A 22836-nucleotide genomic window follows, 5' to 3' on the forward strand; every position below is an offset into this window, starting at 1 on the left:
TTTGGATGCCATCAGGCGTCTAATAACAAAAACCGATAAGTCACACGTCATATCGATTAAAACCTAACAAAACCTGTGCAAATTCACATTATGAAAAAATATTTAAAAACGATTTATAGAAACCAATTACTTATTTAAAATGATATAAATAAATTTGTCATGTATTTATTGCAAAAAGGCCTTCATCAGTTAATAGAAATGAGCATACTGTCCTAGTTTGAAAATAAAAGAAAAAACTAATATTAAAACCAATCAGTTACACTTGACGCAGAAAAACATCATTTACCACCATTATTGATCATAATAGATTTTTGAGTTTCCACCGCATGTTCGTCCTCCTTCTTTTGCCGACGTTAGAGGAGGAAGAACACGCAGCGGAGACCCAAAAATTCATTACGATAACAAACAACCGTGAATATATGTTATTGAATTATCGGTTTTTATAATCAGACGCCACAATTGACAGTCAATACTATAAAGAATATGTATACCGAAGGGGAAATGGAATTTGAAATAAAAAGGCAGAAAATAATTGCAAAAGTTTATTAGACTTTTTAATATAACAGATTAGGCATCATTCTAGGAATTGCTAATTGATTCGATACATAATAAAAAATACTTTACTAGGTGTTTGTACTTCATAAACAATGTCTACTAAAACGAGACATTCGATCACAGTAAATAAGTTTCATACTATATATTTATCTACTATCGACAGTCTAGTTTTTATCACATATTAAATGGAAAGGTAATTCAAAATTGACTAAAAAAACTAGATATTTAATATTATATTAATATCACATGAATAGTAAGTACCTAGTAGTAAATTGTAAGTTTTTAAATACAATAAAATAAATAAATTATGACAACAGGCAGGTTCATCATGCAGGTACATCTCAGCATTCAATCGGAGAGAATAATTATTTCCCCCCGATTCCTTTTCATCCAGCCCCGGGTTTCATATACCTGAAAAAAAAAGAAATAGGAACATTAGACTTTTAGCTTTAAAACACTAACGAATGTATACAACAGCACAACACACAATAATTATTGATCCCTAATTATTGATGACTAATTTCGACAACAGATGGCATTAGGAGTATTAGAGTTTAAATTATTAATATTTAAGAATTAGGATAATGCTATTTTTTCAGAGAAGGGCTCAATTATTACTCGTGTGGCACTATATTTGACAAGATAATCAGAAATGACGGCAAAAACATCTCCGCAAGACAATGCTGATGGAAGATTTATACTCGTAAATTAGCTAGGTATCAAATATTTTTGTTAGTCATTACAGCCATGCACTTAAAGATTATCAAAAACCATTAAAATAATAACTTACTCCCGTGAACTCCGGGCTTTGCCGAACCCGTCTTCTCCTTGGCCTCGGCTCGCCATTTGGCACTAGCCGTGGCCGTCCTCTTCTCTGTGACAAAGAAAAGCATGTTGTAAGCGATATTATCAAATAATTAAGAGTCAGTTTATTAGTATAGACCAACACACACCTGCCTGTAAACAAATGCACAATGTTTAAATGCTGTTTTAATTAAATTGAGCAAAATACTGTCCAGATTATATTTAAGTCGATAGCAATACTTGCAGTGTTTCTGCGAGTGCACTCGTACAGAGGTAAAAGTATACAGACAATTGTATGATTTATTTACAGGAATGTGTACATCGGCTTGTGCTTGACTTATTAAAAATGTGGCAATATATAATAGAAAAGTATTGCAAGCTACACATACGATAATAATATGGCGATGGGGCTTTAAATGTTTAAAAAACAACAACACTAATTTTGTTCAAAAAATTGACCCATTGATGAAAAAGTTTGTCAACCCCTGCTCTAAACGATGAAGATGACTATCTTTGATTACCCGGCTATCGTGTGATAGATAATTTTCATCAATACCATTTTCATTCGGATTTAACTTTTAAGACCAATATTTGATTTCGAATAAAAATATAAATTATATTAAAAATAACATTAGGAAAGTTAACAGAAACAAATTTGAATCCGTTTATCACAACGATAAATATTTCAAAGTATTACACAACCCGAATGCAATATAAATTATAATACAAACAAAATAAATTATGTGTTACATCCACGTGTCACACGCCAAAAATACACTCTGACCTGTTTTCCCAAACGCGCCTAAAGAAGTATAACTTCTAAAAAAAAAAACTAGGTACTTATATATTATATTTAATTTAAAAAAATTGCTTACCCTCGCCACCAATGGCTGTGGCTCTCCGGGGTGGGGTTTTACTTCCCCGATATTATCCACCAGAACTACCCGTGGCTGTGGTTCTTCAGGGGGGGGCGGGCAGTACTTCCCCTGTAACAACCTCTAGCGGTGCCGGTTGGTGTCGCATCATCAGCTCCACCACCTCCCTGGCCCCTAATCCTTCCCAATAACGGATCATATTCGCCACACGGTTCTGAAATAAAGAAAAATACATTTTTAGCAGTGAAAAAATTATAGTACCACAATAATACGGTTTAAGTTTGAATGTTATTATACAGAAACAATATCACAGGCACCGTCACAAAATATAGATATTAAATCCTGCCAAAAATGGAACAGAAAATGTTTAATAAACAACAATCCTAATGTTGTTAAAAAACCTACATAAATATATTAGAAAACATGAATATATGAATATGAATTAGGTAACATAATTAAGTATTTACGCTAACTAAGTTACGGAACACTGTTATGCTACGGAAGCTGACATTCTAAATAATCTTACTAATTTACTTCGAAATGTCTTTTACAATCTTAGAAAAATACAAAATCGTCAAAAAAATACTTGTGAAGAATCAAAATAAATTTATGCAATTAATTATTACATAAGTTTTTTCGCTTACCCGTTCCAATTCTGGAAAATTTCTGGCTCTTGGCATTATTAATAATATAAATCTTTAGAGCGCACCGCATATTGACAGAGATCGAATCGCTTCAACGATATCAAATTGTCAGACTGTCAGCAGTCAGACTGACGCCGGACCAGTGTTGCCATATTTTGAAAGTGGAATTATAGTACAGAGCCTCCAAAATTATAGTATTTGGGGATAAAATATAGTACGCGTTATCATCTGTTGAAAATGTATAGGTTTTTTGTTTCTCAGAAAAAAAAAACGAAGAATTTAGTAGAATGTGTAAATATTTCACCGCGGGCCGCAGGTTCCCAATTTTTCATAGTCAGCTCGTTTTTTTTTAGAGAAATGAGAAATGCGAAATTATTGTACTTTTATATTAAATTATAGTACGATATTCAAAATTATAGTATTTTAGGCGTACTATACCTATTTTATGTCGTACATAGTACGCGGACCAAAATTATAGTACAAATACTATAATTATAGTACGGTTGGCAACACTGCGCCGGACGCGACTGACGTCTGACAGTTCTTTGTTTTCATTTTTCGAACAATAGATAATAGAGTATTGTGGTAATAAGCAAAAATATTTGCTAGACGTCATGAATAATTATTAAATTATAATTTTAATATAATAATTTACCCACTATCATCACTAGTCAAACTCTCTATTTAAAATATGTTTTCTTCTACCGATAGATTTTTTTTTACCTTCTACCTAAAAATATTATAAAGTTTCAGATAAGCATAGGCTAATATAGATTTGGAATATAGGTATACTAGTCTATGACGTCCGCTTATTTTGACATTTCGACAAAACAATAACAATTAACAAAACCTTTGATTTTTTAACTCACTAAGATTTTTGGCGACTGGTCAAATGAAATAAAATTATCAAATATTGTTTCACCTTTCGTATCATTCGTCCAAGCGATTTTAGTGAAGAATGTTTTACCAAGTGCATAGCCAAAACGGTCGTGAAACAACTCCAAGAAACTCGGAAAATATGCCTATATACCTACCTATATCTTGTTCGGTAAAACGATGTCAAAATACATCTAGGAACATGAGATTACTTTCCACTTGTAAGTACTGCATAAACAGTGTGTATTCTATATTTTTATATATATATTTTCAGTCGGGGTCGATCCACTGCTGGATGAGGGCCTCCCCCAGCTCCCTCCACTCTTCTCGGTTCTTTTCTTTTCTCTGCCACGTACTTCCACCAAACCTGACAAGTTCGTCAATCCAGCGGGTTTTGGGGCGCCCCTGTGGCTTAGTGCCCCTCGGGTACCACTGAATGACTGTATTCGTCCAGCGGTTGTCCGTTCGCCTATTCGTTTGTCTATTCATAACTAAGGATGAAACATGGGTCCATCACTTCACACCTGAGATGAAGGAACAGTCAAAACAATCGACTAAAAGGTGAGAATCGGCTCCAAAGAAGGCGAAGACAGTTCCATCTGCAGGCAAGGTCATGGTGTCAGTTTTTTGGGATGCGCGTGGAGTAATTTTCATTGATTATCTTCAGAAAGGAAAATGCACGGCTTGTATTATGCAAACTTATTGCAGCGTTTGAGTGATGAAATCAAGAAAAAACAACAGCATTTGGCGAAAAAAAAAGTTTCATACATCAGGACAAGTCATCAGCTCACACATCCGTTACCGCGATGGCCAAAACCAATGAGTTAAAGTTCGAATTGCTTCCTCAGGCACCCTATTTGCCAGATTTAGCCCCCTCGGATTATTTTCTTAAAAAAATTCGGAAAAAATGGCTTGGTGGTAAAAGATTTGCCAACGATGAAGAGGTGGAGTCTGCGGTTGATGGCTATTTTGAGGAGCTCGACGATTCTCACTATAAACAGGGTATCGAAGCTATTGAACATTGCCGGGAAAAGTGTATCGACCTAACAGGAGACTATGTAGAGATATAAATATATTTTTTCCCAAATTTTTTGTGTATTCTTTGTTAGGTCGGGTACTTCTGGGACTACCCTCGTATGTTTGGAATGTAAATGATAAATGTGATAAATATATCATCATAATATATTATGAGAGATCAAAAATTGAGGAATTCAATTTGTATTAATAACTGTTATATTATTATATTTTTTAATACTTAGGTAAGTATTTACTAATAATTGTTTACTAAGCCTTCTGATAGGTAGGCAGGTCATGCATTGCTTAGGGCAGATTAAGAAAGGAATATGAGTAATACAACTTTTGATGATGGATTTGTTGAAGATTACAACATTTTTGCCTATGGTACTAATTTTTAATTTATCACCTTAATCACCTTAGATTACCCAATTCTTTAAACTGCAAATATTTCAGTCAATATGCACTCAATAAGGTCATCTTCATATTTCGACTATTCCTAGAATCATCAATATTGCATTTGATTAAAAAGTTATTTTAAAAATCGTTGGCATTATCCTGTAAATATATTTAATGGATAGATTTCATAAACCTGTCATAAATTATAAATTCACATTGCAAACAGAATGTCGCATCCCATTATGAACAAAAGAGATAGATCCAAAAGTATATGTGACAAAGATTGATATAATCAATTGTGAGACAGTAAGGGGTGAAATCAATATAGTGTTATGACTTGTAGGCTGTAAGAATGTATAGAAATAATCGTTTAATTATAACTAAGTTTTGATGCGATTTTGATCATTTTATCGATCAAAATAGCGAATAACCTTTTTAGACTTATTTATGTTGTCAAAATAGGCAATTTCCTTTTACCTACTGTAATATTGTCAATATTGTACGGTAACTCAAGATGACATCACCGGAACGGAAGGAATTTATTAGCATCGTATAGGGAAGGTTAATGTGTGTCTTCCATGTAAGGGTTCCGTGAGATTTAAAAAAAATGTCACAAGGGCTCCGCCAAACAGAAAAGGTTGGGAGTCGTCACTGTAATATATAATTTTTAAGGTTCTAACCAACGCACCACTACTTTTACTGACAAAAGTATTACCAGAAAATGAACTGATCACGAATTATCTTCACCCAGCATTAATTCAAAAAGATGAAGGCATCCTCAAAGCGTCCGTCATAACACTTCCGATTATAGTTTGCATTTTATCGGGGTACTTTGCTCTCGTGAAATTAACAGAAGGAGTCTGCAGCGGCGATTTCGTGCATGACCTGTTGCATTGTTACAATTCCACAACGTTCAATGACGCCATAGAGTCACTCCTGCATTCGAGCAAAACTGTGATAATGGCCGAAAAAAGCTTTCTAATTAGACGCGATAGGAATAATTTGATGATTAAATTTACAAGGGTGCTCAAGAGATTTACTAAATAAATATAAGTGAATACGGTGCGCTGATGAGGACAATGTTGGGAATTTGATTCATTCTTTTGCCAAGCACTTCATTCTTGAGCCAGCGGCTATCGATCAGATTTTAAAGGAAGAATCATTCAAAAATATTGCTAAAATAATTTGGAGTATAATTACAAGTATTTTGGTGAATATAGTCTCTTTTTACCACGTTTTTATTAGCTCGTATTCGTATTTGTCCAGTACAAATTTTTTCTTGTTTGTCCAATACAAATCTTGCAATCAATTTTTTACTAACTTCCCGACTAGCTAGACATTTGAAACTTTTAGAATATATCATAACACAATGACAATCTCTTAATACTTTTAGCCATCTTTAAGCAGAATTGAATTCATTTTCAGTTAATTCTGTTTTGTATGAAAAGTTATTTTGGAAAAAATTCGTAAAAAGTATAACACTATTATCGGTTGCTAAGGGGGTCCTAGCAACTAAATTATTAATATATACGTGTGTTACTATGGAAATCAATATGAAATGTCAAAATGACATTTCAGTATTCTATATTTATTCAGTATTTCTATCAAGTACAAAAAAAGGATTTATTAATACATAGAATTGTCATTTTATATGATTCAGCGGAAAATTTAAAAACGTGGTATATAAAAAGTTTTCTTTTCCGGCATCCTGTAAGACTTCAAATGGTACCTAAGGAACAGATAATAATATGCATCAAGTAAAAGTACAAGTTAAGGTGGTACCAATCTTTTTCTCGATCGTCTTCTTTCTATTTGGAGAGTGCCAACTCTAATGTATTCATTACTCATGCTAATTTCAATTAATTTTAACAGTTTCTATGTGTGTGTAGGTTAAAGTTACTTGCGATATTGCATCCATAGATAATATTTTGAGCAGAACCCAACCTGAAAAGCTGCTGGTGGGGGAGCGACGCGAAGAGGTTATCAGTTGCGCTAGCCAACATGGCTACATGTAAATTGTACGTAAAAGGAATAGGGATTGCAATACCGGAAATATTTCAAAACCGGCATTCCAGTATTTTTCGATACCGAAATACCGGTTTTAACAATCAGAGAATACCAATGTATTCGGTATTGAAATTTGAAACTGAGATGTCCGGGGTTCCAGCGGCTAGCTCAGGTGTTCATCGAACCCCGGATTCACAAAAAAAGGAAGAACGATATATTTATGTTTGTGGTTAAATAAAACACTAAGTCTTTCTTGTGCGTAACTTGGTATTATATATTTTAATCTTGAGTTCGACAAGGTTATTACCGGACGCTCACTCACTTTCTTTTTTTAAATCTCCCCGTACCTACGCCGTCCAGCAAAAAGGACTCTCGTGATTGGCCCAAATCTCATCGCATGATTTTGATTTGACGAATTACGAGGACCACCTCGGCGCAGGCGCGCAGAGATTTTAACGTAGCCGGCAAGTGCAGCAAAATTTATTGTATATGAATCCTTATATTTAGTCTTAAAATTATCTCTTTCATCCATCATCATTTATACTTTTTAAATTAAATTAAATGTATCTTAATTACACCTCCGCCCAATATGTGATTTTCACACACCGGACGAAGGCCTTTACTTATGAATAAAAAATACTTACGTGGTTGAGCAAGGAATCAGATTAGATGTTTTATGAAGCCGTTTCTAGAGGTCAGGGTTACGTTTCGACTTATAGCTACTAAATGATTATTTTACACCGGGAGAAGCCCGCCTGTAACAGGGGTGTATCAAAACAATAATATGTATTAACATAAAAGGTTTAACAGGACTGTAATTTTTTGTCGGGTTACGCAGTCTGGCTTACATCAGGTTGCCTTTTGACGTCATTGACCAGCAATGACACGTGCAGATTTATCGGTATGGACCTACTTCCCTAATTTAAAATTTATCCAAATATTATATTGCGTGCGCTCCAGTCATTGCGAGCCCTGCGACACATCTACATAAATCTATAAAATAAAAAATTCTGTTTATAGATCAGAGTAGTCTAAAATTTGAGTGCCATCAATAATTCATTAAGTATCTAAAATTATTTTTAGTTATTTTAATCGAAGGGGATGCATTCGTAAAAGAACAGATAACGGACCTTAAAAATAGGATCATGAAAATGTATTTAAAATATTTTGGTTTTCGAGGGAGAACAATATCATCTATGTTGTCAATTAATTTTTATTTTGTTATTCATAGATTATTTCCCCGCCAATATTTGGCATTGTTGCTGAGTGCAAGTTTCCGTTTGTGCAGCCAATGAACATTGGTACCTATAATAATTTTATTTCAATGAATATTCACATTATGACGTATCAGAGGTAATCAGGAGTGATCAATGCGTTGGCACAATATTTATTTTACTATAGTAGTAAGTGACGGAAACCGAGTCATATTATAAATATAAAGTAGTACACATAAAATTTGATACCTATGTAAATATCTTCAGAAAATTGTCGAGCGCTCCGGTTATACTTATAGAAATTACAGAACTCAAGCGACATCATGCGCCCACAAGAGCTCACCGACAATATTGACTAAAGAGAAGCATATAAAATGGCCGTTGAGGAAGCAAAAATTATAAGCGCCAAATTATTTTATGAATCTCGGACGCCGATGACAGTATAATCTTTTGTTACATCCCTATTTTAGAGAGGATTCCCCTTGTACTGAATAACTATTAAATACAAGTGAGCTGAACCGTAACCCTGACCTCTATAAACGGTTTAATAAAACACCTCATCAAATTCCTTGCTCAACTGCCTAAATGTTCTATCCCCAGGTAAAGTCCTTCGTCCGGTATGTGGAAGTAACATGCCGGACGAAGATGAAAAGTAAACACAAAGGTAACATTAAAGTACGAAAGACGATGTATGCAATCAATAGTTTAAGAAGATAATAAATTGCTTTGTTTTATATAAAATATGTACTAGTGTAAGAAATAAAATGTTTAGGTATAAGATTTAATAAAGAAACTGGTTATAAATATGTGCTTAGTACCTAGTAAAGTCTGTAAGAGACGAATGGATCAAGCTGAGCAATTTAGATGTAAGCCATAAGGGAATTATTATTAAGAGTGTATAATATGTAAATTCAAATATTATAATTTTGCCGCGCATTACGTAATTCTAAACTCGTCGCGCACCGGCACTGAAAGCTACCTCCTGGTTCGACAATTCAAAAAGTCGCCTGATTGAATTTGGCCAATCACAGGAGGTCTTTCGTAAGTCGACTTAGGTTCGGAGGAATTGTCGAATAACCCCGTAACCGGGCAGTCAGCGTCCTTTTGTGAAACCAAACAGACCTTGCTCTGTATTAATTATAAATAAGAATAAAATAAATTTGGAGTTAATTTATACAAATTGAAATTAATTTTAACCCTAAAAATAATTTGTAAGACAAATAACGAAGTAAATAAATATCAACCTACCAGTCAGTACACTCAAATAAAAATTACGAATTTTATTTAGATATTACCTGTCCCGTACATACCTACCGGATTAAAATCGTATTCTGTGGCGTTTACCTAAAATAACTAATATATATATTCCAAAATTAAACTCCACTTTCTTCACAATGAAAAAACAATTCTAACACCACTCCGAACGTACCGCAACCCGAGCTATTCGAGATAAAAAGAATATTGACCGGGGTGAGGTCAATATCCGGTTACTGCGCTTACTGGAGGGGTGTTACTTCGCTATACAAAATGTCAAAAAGAACAAATGCCAGCAACATACAATCAACACTTACCACAGGGGGAGTAAAGCACTGAACCGCAAGACTCTGCAAAAGCCCTAATGGAAAAATTCTTCCCGTACGATAATCCAGCTACAGATACAACAACACATCAGACACATATCGGACAACCATATTCCGGGCGGTGAGGATAATATCCAATTCACACTCACTGAGATACAGTCCGTTTTTCCGAACATGACCCCAAAAAAGGCATCCGGACACAACAACCTCACATTAGATATCTGCTGAAATTTCTTAAAAAACTTCCCAGAAGAAATACTGTTTACTATACATTAAATGTTTGACATTCGTTCCCAAAAATCCCAAAATTCTGGAAAATATCCATCATTAAGGCCGTTCTTAAGCTTGGAAAAGATACTATGGACACAAAACCATACAGGCCTATCGGCCTCCTTCCCGTTTTCGGAGAAGTGTTAGAAAAACTAGCAATTCAAAGAGTGCACTGGCATCTTGCAAAAGACAAACTAAGTGCGAAACAGTTTGGCTTTACCCCTCAGACATCAACAGAATACGCACTAAACAAAGCCGTACATATAATCAGAACGCATCTCGAATTGAAAGATTCGCATTTGATAATGGATGGTGGCCACATGTAAAAAATGCCTTCGCAATAAATTCAACAACACCTAATGTATACAAACTGTTCAGCAGTTGTCTACAAGAAGGGGAAGTAATACTAAAGTATGCAGGCGAAGAAATAAAACAGGACCAAACCCAAGGTTACATCCAAGGCTCAACTTGTGGCCCAACACTATGGAACATTGCTTTAGACAGTCTACTAACAATAATCTTACCACACAATACACACATGCAAGCCTTTGCTGACGATACAGAAAAAGACACCGAGAAACTGGAATCAAAAACCAACAGTGTGCTCTAAAAAGTAAACTCGTGGGGAGAAGATGCAAAACTAACCTTCTCAGATATGAAGCGCTTACTTTCAAAAGCGGCTAAAACGGTTTTATGCAATTTTGGGATAAATTGAAATAAACTTAATATGTTATTTCAATTTATCTATCTTTTACTACCATTTTAGCCGATATTGAAACTAAGGTAGATTTTTAATAATCAATATCGACGTATTTAGCCGAGTTTTGAAATTAAAACTCAGACATTACTGTAGTAGACAAATATATTTATCAAAATATATATCCAACTCAAATACTCGAAAAACTGTTTTAGCTGCTTTTGAAAGTAAGCGCTTCATATTAAGACGAATATAATGTTTATCAAGAAAAGGAAAATACGGACACCACAAATGGAGAGTGTCGGCGCGTGATCGTCCAGAATGGAGGAAGTTTTTGAAGGAGGAAAAAACCCGGTTGTAGTGATGATGCAACTAAGGTTTTGCCTAACCTCGACAGCCGAATCATCTGGACCATGACTCTCAGTAATGAGGCCTGACGAAGAAGAAAAATTCACCAAATTTTTTTGTATTTATTTTGTTCCAGACTCTAGGAAACTGTGTGCATGCCTGCCAGTATTCGATATTTTGTTATTTAGTATTTCGTGAGGTTTATGAAAGGCTCTAAGAGCCCTTTTTAATATCGGGCAATCGTTAATGACATGCCACCCTAATTAAGAAGTGTTCACAGATGGAGAGCAGTCATCGTCTCTCAGTTTGAATCTTTTTAAATAGGCTCTCAAGGCTGGTTTAGACTGGTCGAGTGGCGAGTGATTCAGTTACCACTAAATTATTTAGTAACTGAAAAGTGTCCGAACACAGTACATCAATGAATGACGTGTCAAAATGAACAAAGCACAATGTAACATAGCAAAAATAAATAATGAATTCAACGAATAACTCACAAAGTTTAAGAATAAAAATATTCTTTTTATTGAAATTTGTATAATTAAAAAAAAAATAGTTAATAACTTCATATATTAGAAGAATGGGAGGAAGAAATTCTACGACAACTAATGAACCTTACTAAAGATAATGTGTTCAGGCTTGTCTCGTATTCGCTACTCGACCAAAAAAATGGATCGACTCGACTAGATGATTTTACTAAATTACTCAACCAAATTTGTGTTTATACATGTTTAATTACTAAATTACTTGACCAGTTCGAACCGGCCTTCAGTTGCTCTGTGGACCTTGTCATGTAATGATCTATTTGTGTAGATTTTGGTGAATATTGCATACTTAGTAATTTAAATAAAGCAGAATAATATTATGTTGATACTGCCTAAACCATGGCATCCTCAGAGGATCCAAGGCCATGAGGCCTGAATCATCATTGGGCTGATTCATGCAAACATGAACAGATCGACTGCGAGGCAAATTTCTAGCCCGTAAGCTTAGATGTATGAAAATTTTATAGTCACCCTTTAGAAACTTAGCCAACAAAGTCTAAACTAAATAAGTATTAAGAATAATTACTTTGTCAGCATTAATAATTTTACCAGAAGCCTTGCCATTAAATTCGTCCCTAGCAAAAAAAAAAATCATTGACCTAGCATAAAAAAAGAGCATCCTAAAAGCACTTACCTACTTATATTAAAGTCATGCATAATAATAATTAAATACCTGTACATTCATTCATTCCAAGCCATTCAATGTCTAATGTATTTAGTTTAAAATTATGTTTATTTAGATTTTATTTATAAGAATATCTGTGTTCATTTTGTAGGTAAGATATTTCAAAATATGTACCTAACAAGCAAAGAAATGCAGAAGGTAATAATAATTACAAGAAATTCACAGCCCCTTTCCAAAGCATGTACCTAGAAAAGGTCTGAAATATGAGACCTGAGGTACCTACCTACAAGCCAGGTACATATGCCAGAGGCTGTTTTTGTCATTTTTCAGAGATAGAATAATTCGTCACTGTTCTGGCAGAAAACACTAATTCGAAAAAATGATATATTGAGTTAGTACCAAAATGTTCCTTATTTCAAACTTTACCATCTGGAAACCTTCTTAATAAATAAACAGTCTTTATTTTAAAGTCATCCTTTTTACGATTACTTAATAAACTCACATGATAGACCATTATTTCAAACATTTTAACAACTTCAAAGTCAAATTACTTAAAACTAGTATTCTCCAGTTAGTGTGTTCTGCCAGAACAGAGACGAATTGTGAATTGTTTGTTGTGGATTATTACTACCTACTCTGCCCTACCAGCCCCTAATAAGGTCATTCAGTTTTCGAACTCTCGAGGGTGATGTCGGCAGGCGCCGCGCTCGCCGGCGTCACCGCCATTTTAAATTTAATTATTTTTTAAAAAATATTTTTTGTTAAATATTTTCTACGCTGTAACTTGACTGTAAATGTATTCCGACAAATAAACGCCCTGTTTTCGCCTATAATTCCGCGTTGTCAATCAACATAAGCATGTCCCCGGAAGAAGAAGCCAGCAGACGATATCACCGTGACATTACATCATCATCAGGGGGGGTCCAGCGCATCATCCTACACCCCCCCCCCCCTTTCGGAGGTGATAATGTGATACTGATTTCCCATAATTTAATAATCATGATGACCGGTTTTGTTTATGTTAAATTGTATGGTTCGAATATTGTGTTTTATTTCAATTACTGCAATTATCAGAACGTCACCGAACGATTCCTTCAGAGTTGTGTTCAAAACAAAAGGTCGCATCCAGGGCAAATCTAATTACATTCTGGAGGTGGAGTCCTCCTTGTATCACCAGATGGTGGAAATTGGTGGCCTGAACGTTGGTTTCCAGCGGGTTCGAGTGCAACCATGCTCTAATGTTGTGCATTGCACGAAATGCTTGGGGTATGGGCATACTGGCCATACTTGCAAGGAAGCTTTTGCGTGTCGGGGATGTGGGGGGGACCACAAAATTGCGGAATGTCCCAAAAAGGGTAAGTTGACATGCGTCAACTGCGTCCGGAAAAATAGGCGGCTCCATCTGACGGCTCCGACGGGTCACAGCCCTCTATCGCGCGCATGCATATTGCACCGCCAACAAGAAGCCAAGTCTACTTCCGCAACTGACTTCGGAAACCAATAATGGCTATACACCTAAAAGTTGCACAAGCGAATCTTGCACGGTGCGAGGTCGCCACAGTCTCTTTCATCAGGTATATGGAATCTAATAACGTGGACCTGGCTTTAATCCAGGAACCGTACACTGGCAACACGGGTCAAATCCGTTCGTCGCTTTTTTCAGGTATCATTTTTCAGAAGCCGAGCAGTCTGTATCCAGTGAAGGCAGCTATTCTTGTGCGTCGAACGTCATCTCTAACCCACTGCATTTTACTTTCCGAGTTTAGCTCATATAGTTGCGCTGTTGTAGAACTCGACTACTTAGGAGAAACGCTACTGGTCGGATCACTGTACTGCGCGCCGTCGGTGCACATCGATGAATCGCTGACCGGCATGAGCAGGCTAATGAACACTTCAAAGGGTTACAGGCTGTTACTCGGAGGCGACGTAAACGCAAAGAGCATCTGGTGGGGCAGTCGACGTACTGATAGCAGAGGCACAGCCGTGTCAGATTTTTTAGCACAGCACGACCTAAACGTATTAAACGAAGGTTCTGTCCCAACGTTTGAAACGATCAGAAGAACTCGTAAGCTGGAAAGCTATATTGATATTACTGCGTGTTCCAACGCTCTGCTCACCAGAGTTGAAAATTGGAGAGTATGTCGTGATGCAGCGTTGGGATCCGACCACAATGCGAATGTTTTTTCATTACAGGCCGCAGATAGCTACGCTGCAAACAAAACTTCAAATGTCAATCAACAGCGACCAGGTTTGTTTAAGACGTCCAAGGCTAACTGGATAGATTTTGGGCTTGCACTTATTTCCCAGATTCAGGATCGCGGTATCACTGTAGATAGTTTGGATAGCGTCACAGACGCACATGAGCTCGAAAACATTGTCAAAGAATGGTCATTAGCGAACGAGACGGCATGCGAGAGCACGATGGTGCGCTCTTCGGGCGAAGGATTCCAAAGAAAAAGTAATCCATGGTGGAGTCCGAAACTGGATACACTGAAGACGGCTTTTAGAGTAGCAAGGACAAAATTTCGAAATTCAGGCGTGGTTCGACGGCCGTTAACTCAACAGATTTTTGAAGCCGCAAAGAATAAGTATGAAACTGCGATTGCGGAAGCGAAATTAGAAAGCTGGAAGAGCCATTGCTCGGCTCAGGGAAAAGAGAATGTATGGTCTAGTCTTCAGAGATTGCTCAAAAGTAAGGCGTTCAAACCCCCTGAAACTCTGACAATCAACGGTCGCATGACCTCTTCGGCTCTCGAATCTGCAGAGGCTCTTCTTGCGTATTTTTTTCCAGAAGACAGTATTGCAAACGAAACGGAGCAACAGACATTGATCCGAAATGCCGCCTCGATTCCTTCAGAGGAAGATGACGACGAGAACTTCACTCTCGAGGAGGTCGAAAGAACAATGAGGCTGTTCAATCCAGCTAAAGCTCCGGGACACGACAGCTTCACGGCGGATATCTGTCTCAATTCATTCTTAACTGTTCCTAGCATAGTTGTCGCTATTTATAATGCTTGTTTGCGAATTGGTCATTTTCCAAAAATCTGGAAGGTAGCTAGAGTGGTGGTCATTCCCAAGCCGGGAAAGGACGACTACGCTAACGTCTCGTCATATCGGCCCATCGGATTGCTGCCCGTGTTCGGTAAAGTACTCGAAAAATTATTTATTAATCGAGTTTCCTGGAAACTTCAGACTAAACATCTGCTCAGCGAATACCAGTACGGTTTCACACCTCAAAAGAGTACTGAAGACGCGCTTCATGCAGCAATTGATAGAATCAGGGAAGCTAACCGCGATGGTCAGCTCGTAGTGGCGGTATCTCTCGATATCAAAGGCGCGTTTGACAACGCATGGTGGCCATATCTTCTTCAACAGTTGAAATCTAAAAATTGTCCCGCTAACATTTTCAGGCTCATCAAAAACTATCTATCCGACCGAGAAGTCTTCGTCGAATATGCTGGAGCATCTGCTACCAAAGAGACATCAAAGGGATGCATACAAGGTTCGTCTTGCGGCCCTGTACTGTGGAACATAGTTCTCGACGATATTCTCTCTATGCCGTTTCCTGAAAGTGTACACGCACAGGCCTTTGCTGATGATGTATTGCTGATTATGGAATCCAAAGAACTTGGTTCTCTAGAAACCATGACTAACAGCGTGCTGGAGAGCGTCGAGGCCTGGGGAAGGAAGGTCAAACTGTCTTTCTCCGCGGAGAAAACGAAGGCCTTATTCTTTACTAGGAGGCGCGTCTCTCCGCCTTCGCTGGTGATGAATGGGCAACCTCTATCTTTTTCTAGGGATTTTAAACTTTTGGGGGTAGTAATCGATGACAAACTAAATTGGTCAAAGCACGCGGACAGCATCTGCAAAAGAGCAGCGGCGACTTCGCTCAAACTAGCAAGAATGGCCAAACCCACATGGGGTGTATCTTCTGAAGCTCTTCGAATTCTCTACATTTGTGCTATTGAGCCAATGATCACGTATGCGGCCAGCATATGGTATGAAGCTGCCAAACGGAAAAACATAGCAAAAAAACTCAATACGGTTCAGCGAGCACTAGCAATACGAATATGCAGAGCTTACCGAACGGCTTCGCTCAGTTCAACGTAAGCTCTAGCAGGACTTATGCCTCTAGATTTACGTTTAAAACAAATCGCTCTCATTTACAGAGCTAAAAAGGGCGAGGAGGGCCTCCCAGGTTTTCTGCCTGATGACAGGCTTTACGAAAAACCGGTGGACGATATAGAAGGCTGCCACACCCGGCTAGACTATTTTCTGAAGTGGTTTATTATCCTGCAACGTTGGAAAGCAACGAATGCAATAACATGCCGATTTTCACGGATGGGAGCAAAATTGATGGCGGTACTGGTGCAGGGTTTGTGGCATACATTAATGGCGGTGAGATAGCGGCTCGTAAGTACCGCCTTGCCAGCTATTGTACGGTAATGCAGGCTGAACTCTATGCCATTCATTGCGCTCTGGAGTGGGCAGGCTCAGATCCAATCCAACGTAAGCTCACCGAAAACCATAGTATTTGTATTTATTCAGACTCCAAAAGCTCAATCCAAGCAATTGGAGATCCCTTATCTACTAATCCGATTGTCTTTTCTATTCACAGCGAGTCCGCAATACTGAGACGGCGCCACCCCGAGGTGCACTTCAAGTGGATAAGGGGACATACCGGGATAGAAGGAAATGAAAGAGCTGACAAATTGGCTCGGCATGGTGCCTCTGAACCCAAGACCGCGATAGCTTATGACAAATTTCCTCTGAGCTACGCGAAAATTACAATTTCAGATATGGTGAAAAACGAATGGAACTCACGATACATAAACTCATCGACAGGGGAGTTGACCCGAAAGTTTTTACCTTCAATTTTAGCAGCACGAGACGTCAGGGTGCATAAGGGGCTGTGTTTTGAGATGACTCAGATTCTTACAGGTCACGGAGTCATGCGAGCATACCTGCACCGGTTTAAAATAACATCTGATGGAAAGTGTCCATGCGACGACGGAAGCGACCAGGACGTCCTACATTTACTCCTAGATTGTCAAATCTTTAGCAAGGAGCGGCACAACCTGAACTTTTTATTACAGATGGCAGATGCGGACATTCGAGACCTTCCGGGGACCATGGCAAACGAGGCCGGAAGAGATGCACTTTTTAATTTCTGTATTGATGTAATAAAAAGAATAAAAATAATAAATGGTGACATGTAAAGACGATTCATGCCTTTCAGATCCAGTGACTGCAATCATATAAGATAGGATAAGTATATGCTCAAAATATCAGTCCTATGCGACATTTCTTTTACCACGGGGAAAAAAAAACTCGACTACAAATCGCAGTCCTCAGTTCCCAATGAATACGACAAAATATTCATCAGAATCACCTCCGCCTTGCGCTACTAAGAATTTTCCAGGGTTTTTGCAAGGCGGTTTCATAGGCCCTGGCCGAATTTAAATTAGCAATACCCGATGCGGGTAGAAGAACAGTTTTCAATAAGGCATATTCTCTCAGCCGGCACAATTTTCATTTGACTAGCATCAAGTAGAGTAGTTTGCGTGCCAAAGTCCTTAAGAAACCTCGATAGTAAATGCGAGGTATCCATGAAGGCATCTAGGAAAAAAAAAAAAAAAATGTTTTTTCATCAAGAAATCAGGCGTCTAATAACAAAAACTGATAAGTCACACGTCATAACGATTAAAACCTAACAACACATGTGCAAATTCACATTATGAAAAAATATTTAAAAACGATTTATAGAAACCAAATATTTAAAATAATATAAATAAATTTATCATGTATTTATTGCAAAAAGGCCTTCATCAGTTAATAGAAATGGGCATACTGTCCTAGTTTGAAAATAAAAGAAAAAACTAATGTTAAAACCAATCAGTTACACTAATGATGCAGAAAAACATCATTTACCGCTATTATTGATCACAATAGATTTTTGAGTTTCCACCGCGTGTTCATCCTCCTTCTTTTGCCGACGTTTTGAGCTCGTTGCAGAGCCCATTCTCAAGAGAGAAGGAAGAACACACAGCTGAGACCCAAAAATTCATTACGATAACAAAGAACCGTGAATATCTGTTATTAAATTATCGGTTTTTATAATCAGACGCCACAATTGACAGTCGATATTTAAAGAATATGTATGTATATCAAAAGGGAAATGGAATGTGAAATAAAAAGGCAGAAAATAATTGCAAAAGTTTATTAGATTTTTTAATACAATATCAATGTCTACTAAAACGAGACATTCGATCACAGCAAATAAGTTTCATACTATATATTTATCTACTATCCACAGTCAAGATTTTATCACATATTAAATGGCAAGGTAATTCAAAATTGACTATAAAACTATATTAATATCACGTGAATAGTAAGTACCCAGTAGTAAATTGTAAGTTTTTAAATATTATATCTTAAATTATGACAAGAATAGTATTGCTAATCAAAAAACTCCTAAAATTACAAATTCAAGTGTTTGATAACTTTCTAAACATTAACAATATAATAATAACTAAGTAGTCTTGTAAATTCTTTAAAGTCTTCATTCTCATCTTACATATTAGCGTAGTACGGTATGGTATTGGCAGGTTCAGGACAATTTAGTCTGAGTCGGAGATAATAATTACCTCCGCCCGATTATGCTTTACCCACCCACGGGTTTCGTATACCTGAAAAAAAAAAGAAATAGAAACGTTAGACTTTTTGCTTTAAAACTCTAAAGAATGTATACAACAGCACAACGCACAATTAATTATTGATTCCTAATTATTGATGACTAATCTCGACAACAGATGACATTAGGAGTATGATAGTTTAAATCATTAATATCTCAAAATTAAGAATAAGGATAATGCTATTTTTCCAGAGAAGGGTTCAATTATTACTCGTGTGCCACTATATTTGACAAGATAATCAGAAATGTCGGCAAAAACATCTCCGCAAGACAATGCTGATCGAAGATTTATACTCGTAAATTGGCTAGGTATCAAATATTTTTGTTAGTCATTACAACCATGCACTCAATGATTATCAAAAACAATTAAAATAATAACTTACTCCCGTGAACTCCGGGGGGAGCCTAACCCGTCTTCTTCTCGGCCTCGGCTCGCCATTTGGCACTAGCCGCGGCCGTCCCCTTCTCTGTAACAAAGAAAAGCATGTTGTAAGTGATATTATCAAATAATTAAGAGTCAGTTTTTTAGTATTGACCGACACACACCTGCCTGTAAACAAATGCACAATGTTTAAATGCTGTTTTAATTAAATTGAGCAAAATACTGTCCAGATTATATTTAAGTCGATAGCAATGCTTGCAGTGATTCTGCGAGTGCACTCGTATAGAGGTAAAAGTATACAGACAATTGTATAATTTATTTACAGGAATGTGTACATCCGCCTGTGCTAGAGTTATTAAAAAATGTGGCAATATATAATAGAAAAGTATTGTAAACTACACATACGATAATAATATGGCGATGGGGCTTTAATAATCAAATAATGTTATTCAGAGACAAAACCACATTCTAAAATCTAATCAAAATATAGATATTAAATACCCGGCTATCGTGTGATAGATAATTTTCATCAATACCATTTTCATTCGGATTTAACTTTCAAGACGGCAGCTCAATATTTTATTTTGAATAAAAATAACGTTAGGAAAGTTAACAAAAACAAATTTGAATTCCGCCTAATACAACGATAAATATTTCAAAGTATTACGCAACCCGAATGCAATATAAATTATAATACAAACAAAATAAATTATGTGTTACGTCGGCGTGTCACACGCCAAAAATACACTCTGATCTGTTTTCCCAAACACGCCTAAAGAAGTATAACTTCAAAAAACTACTTAAATATATTTAATTTTAAAAAATTGCTTACCCTCGCCACCAATGGCTGCGGCTCTTCGGGTTGTATTTGGACATTATTATACCGCGGGGGGGGCAGTACTTCCCCTTGAGCCATCTCTGGCGATGCCAGTAGGTGTTGCCTCATCAGCGCCACCACATCGCTGGCCCCTAAGCTTTCCCAATATTCAATTATATTCTGAAACTAAAGAAAAATACATTTTTAGCTGTGAAAAAATTATAGTACTACAATAATACGGTTTAAGTTTGAATGATATTATACAGAAACAAAATCACAAGCACCGTCACAAAATATAGATATTAAATCGTGCCAAAAATGGAGCAGAAAATGTTTAATAAACAACAATCCTAATGTTGTTAAAAAAACCTACTTAAATATATTAGAAAACATATAGAAAATAGCTGTGTACCTCTGCGAGGGACTGGTCTGCGAGAGGCTGGTCTGCGAGGGGCTCGTCTACGGGCTGGTCATTTAGCATCAGAACCGGCACCACCACGTCTCTGGCCAGCGCTCTTCCCCGTCTTTCAAGTTCATCGGCAATCCTCTGAAAATAAAGAAAAATACAAATTTAGTTATGCGTGGTATTTTTTACTTAACGGGAGACCAATTTCAAATATGAATTTCATATTTCAAGTATTTACGCTAACTAAGTTACGGAACACTGCTACAGAAGATGACATTCTAAATAATCTTACTAATTTACTTCGAAATGTCTTTTACAATCTTAGAAAAATACAAAAACGTCAAAAAAATACTTGTGTATTGTAAGAATCAAAATGAACGTATGCAATGAATTATTAGAAAAGTTTTTTCGCTTACCCGTTCCGATTCAGGGGTATTTCTACTTCTTGGCATATTTAATAACTCAGATCTTAAAGCGCACCGCACAATGACAAATATCGACCGACTTCAACGATATCAATTGTCAGACTAACGTCTGACAGTTCTTTGTTTTCAATTTTCAAACAATAGATAAAAGATAGAGTATTGTGGTAATAAACAAAAATATTTGCGAGACTATGAATATCTATGATCTATGAATAATTATTAATAAATTATAATTTACCCACTATTATCACTAGTCAAACTCTCTATTTAAAATATGTTTTCTTCTTCCGATAGATTTTTTTTTTACCTCCTACCTAAAAATATTGTAAACTTTCAGAAAACCATAGACTAATATAATTTTGGAAAATTATATCCACCGCTTGGTAGGTAATTAGTAGTATGTAGGTAAGTGCAAGAACGTAGTGGTCGCGCGGGGGCGGCGCGGCGGCGTCTTGCGAAACTCAAACGTATAACCGTGTGTAAAATGTTCGTAGACAGTGTGTTTTTTGGGGCATAATACACACGGTTATACGTTTGAGCTTCGCAAGACGCCGCCGCGCCGCGCCCGCCAAATGACTACGGACGAGCACTAAGAGTGAACGCAAATGAAAGTGAACTATTGTGTTACGCCGCTTTCGCACTAATACAAGGGGTGTGGGGGGAAACTGCATTTTTGATTTTACTTAACTTAACTATCGAAGGGCAACAGAGGTAAACTAGAGATCTCGAACTTTCTCGATCTTCTCAGTTCCCAATGAATACGACAAAATATTCATCAGAATCACCACCGCCGTGCGCTACAAAGAATTTTCCAGCGTTTTTGCAAGGAGGTTTCGTAGGCCCTGGCCGAATTGAAATTAGCAAACCCGATGCGGGTAGAAGAATAGTTTTCAATAAGGCATATTTCTCAGCCGGCACAATTTTCATTTGACTAGCATCAAGTAGCAGTGGCGCACTCAGGATTTAATATTGGGGAGAGCCCAAGGAGGAGAATGTAAATTACACGGCGGCATATTTGTACAGTTTTCTCCTAGTTTTTATTAAATTGGAGGCGTGTAGTCGTTCTTTTTGCCAAATGTTTATCATCGATTTTTGGTTTTTTAATATTGAGGTTCCAAAATATTAATTGAAAACAGACAAAAAAAAGTATTATTGCATATAACTTATACACAACCTACTCACCACAACACAGCCTTATATCTCATTTATCGGTATTTTGTCTATTGCACTCGGTGTACCTACAGTCCATGGCCGCTACATCCTGAAACGGGCCCTCAGGCTAGGATATTTGGCGGGCCCCCTACCTACCGCTAAGATTAAAGGCAGTGTGAAACACTACATTAACGTTTTTCAAATAGGGTACAGTGAATAATTAGCGATTATTAATACATCTTCTTTAATAATGGAGCTGTCGAGTGTCTCGAACTTTTCTACGGAATAAGCCAAGAGAACATATAGCTACTATCACACGCAGAAAATCTGTATCTATGGCATTGATATACTACTAGATGAGCAGTTCCCATACAAGTGTCATTTTAAAAATGTACCACAAAAGATATTACGAATATCGTCTTATAATATTTTCTTGTAGGTATAATGCGTTAAGACCGTTAACATGGATTCCCGAATTTCACCCGTATTGCCCTGGCTGTAAAACTAAAT

The 22836-nt window shown here is 36.9% G+C and overlaps 1 protein-coding gene and 1 long non-coding RNA gene across 2 annotated transcripts; both read right to left on the reverse strand.

The window, feature by feature from the left end:
• Positions 1-528: 528 nt before the first annotated feature.
• Positions 529-3008, reverse strand: LOC147079914 (uncharacterized). Its single transcript, XR_015070976.1, has 4 exons — positions 2879-3008; positions 2235-2448; positions 1346-1429; positions 529-966 (listed from the first exon to the last, which is right to left on the reverse strand). It is a non-coding gene; the product is annotated as an uncharacterized LOC147079914 (long non-coding RNA).
• Positions 3009-18655: 15647 nt separating this feature from the next.
• Positions 18656-21320, reverse strand: LOC147079915 (uncharacterized). Its single transcript, XM_085949827.1, has 5 exons — positions 21166-21320; positions 20756-20890; positions 20359-20529; positions 19528-19611; positions 18656-19139 (listed from the first exon to the last, which is right to left on the reverse strand). The coding sequence occupies exons 1-5, from the start codon at positions 21199-21201 to the stop codon at positions 19071-19073; spliced, it is 495 nt and encodes a 164-aa protein (XP_085805953.1). The 5' UTR covers positions 21202-21320; the 3' UTR covers positions 18656-19070.
• Positions 21321-22836: the final 1516 nt, after the last annotated feature.

The sequence above is a fragment of the Rhyacophila brunnea genome, unplaced genomic scaffold (assembly GCF_057557595.1).
Source record: "Rhyacophila brunnea isolate RB1 unplaced genomic scaffold, BYU_Rbru_1.0 scaffold_1, whole genome shotgun sequence".
Taxonomy (NCBI): domain Eukaryota; kingdom Metazoa; phylum Arthropoda; class Insecta; order Trichoptera; family Rhyacophilidae; genus Rhyacophila; species Rhyacophila brunnea.

Bases quoted from the DNA above. Each gene is read 5' to 3' on its own strand.
- LOC147079915 (XM_085949827.1), bottom strand. From the start codon at position 21,201: ATGCCAAGAAGTAGAAATACCCCTGAATCGGAACGG. The intron at 20,530-20,755 runs GTACACAGCTAT...ATTTTTCTTTAG, and splicing joins CAGACCAGTCCCTCGCAGAG to TTTCAGAATATAATTGAATA. The intron at 19,612-20,358 runs GTAAGCAATTTT...TCTTTGTTACAG, and splicing joins CGCAGCCATTGGTGGCGAGG to AGAAGGGGACGGCCGCGGCT.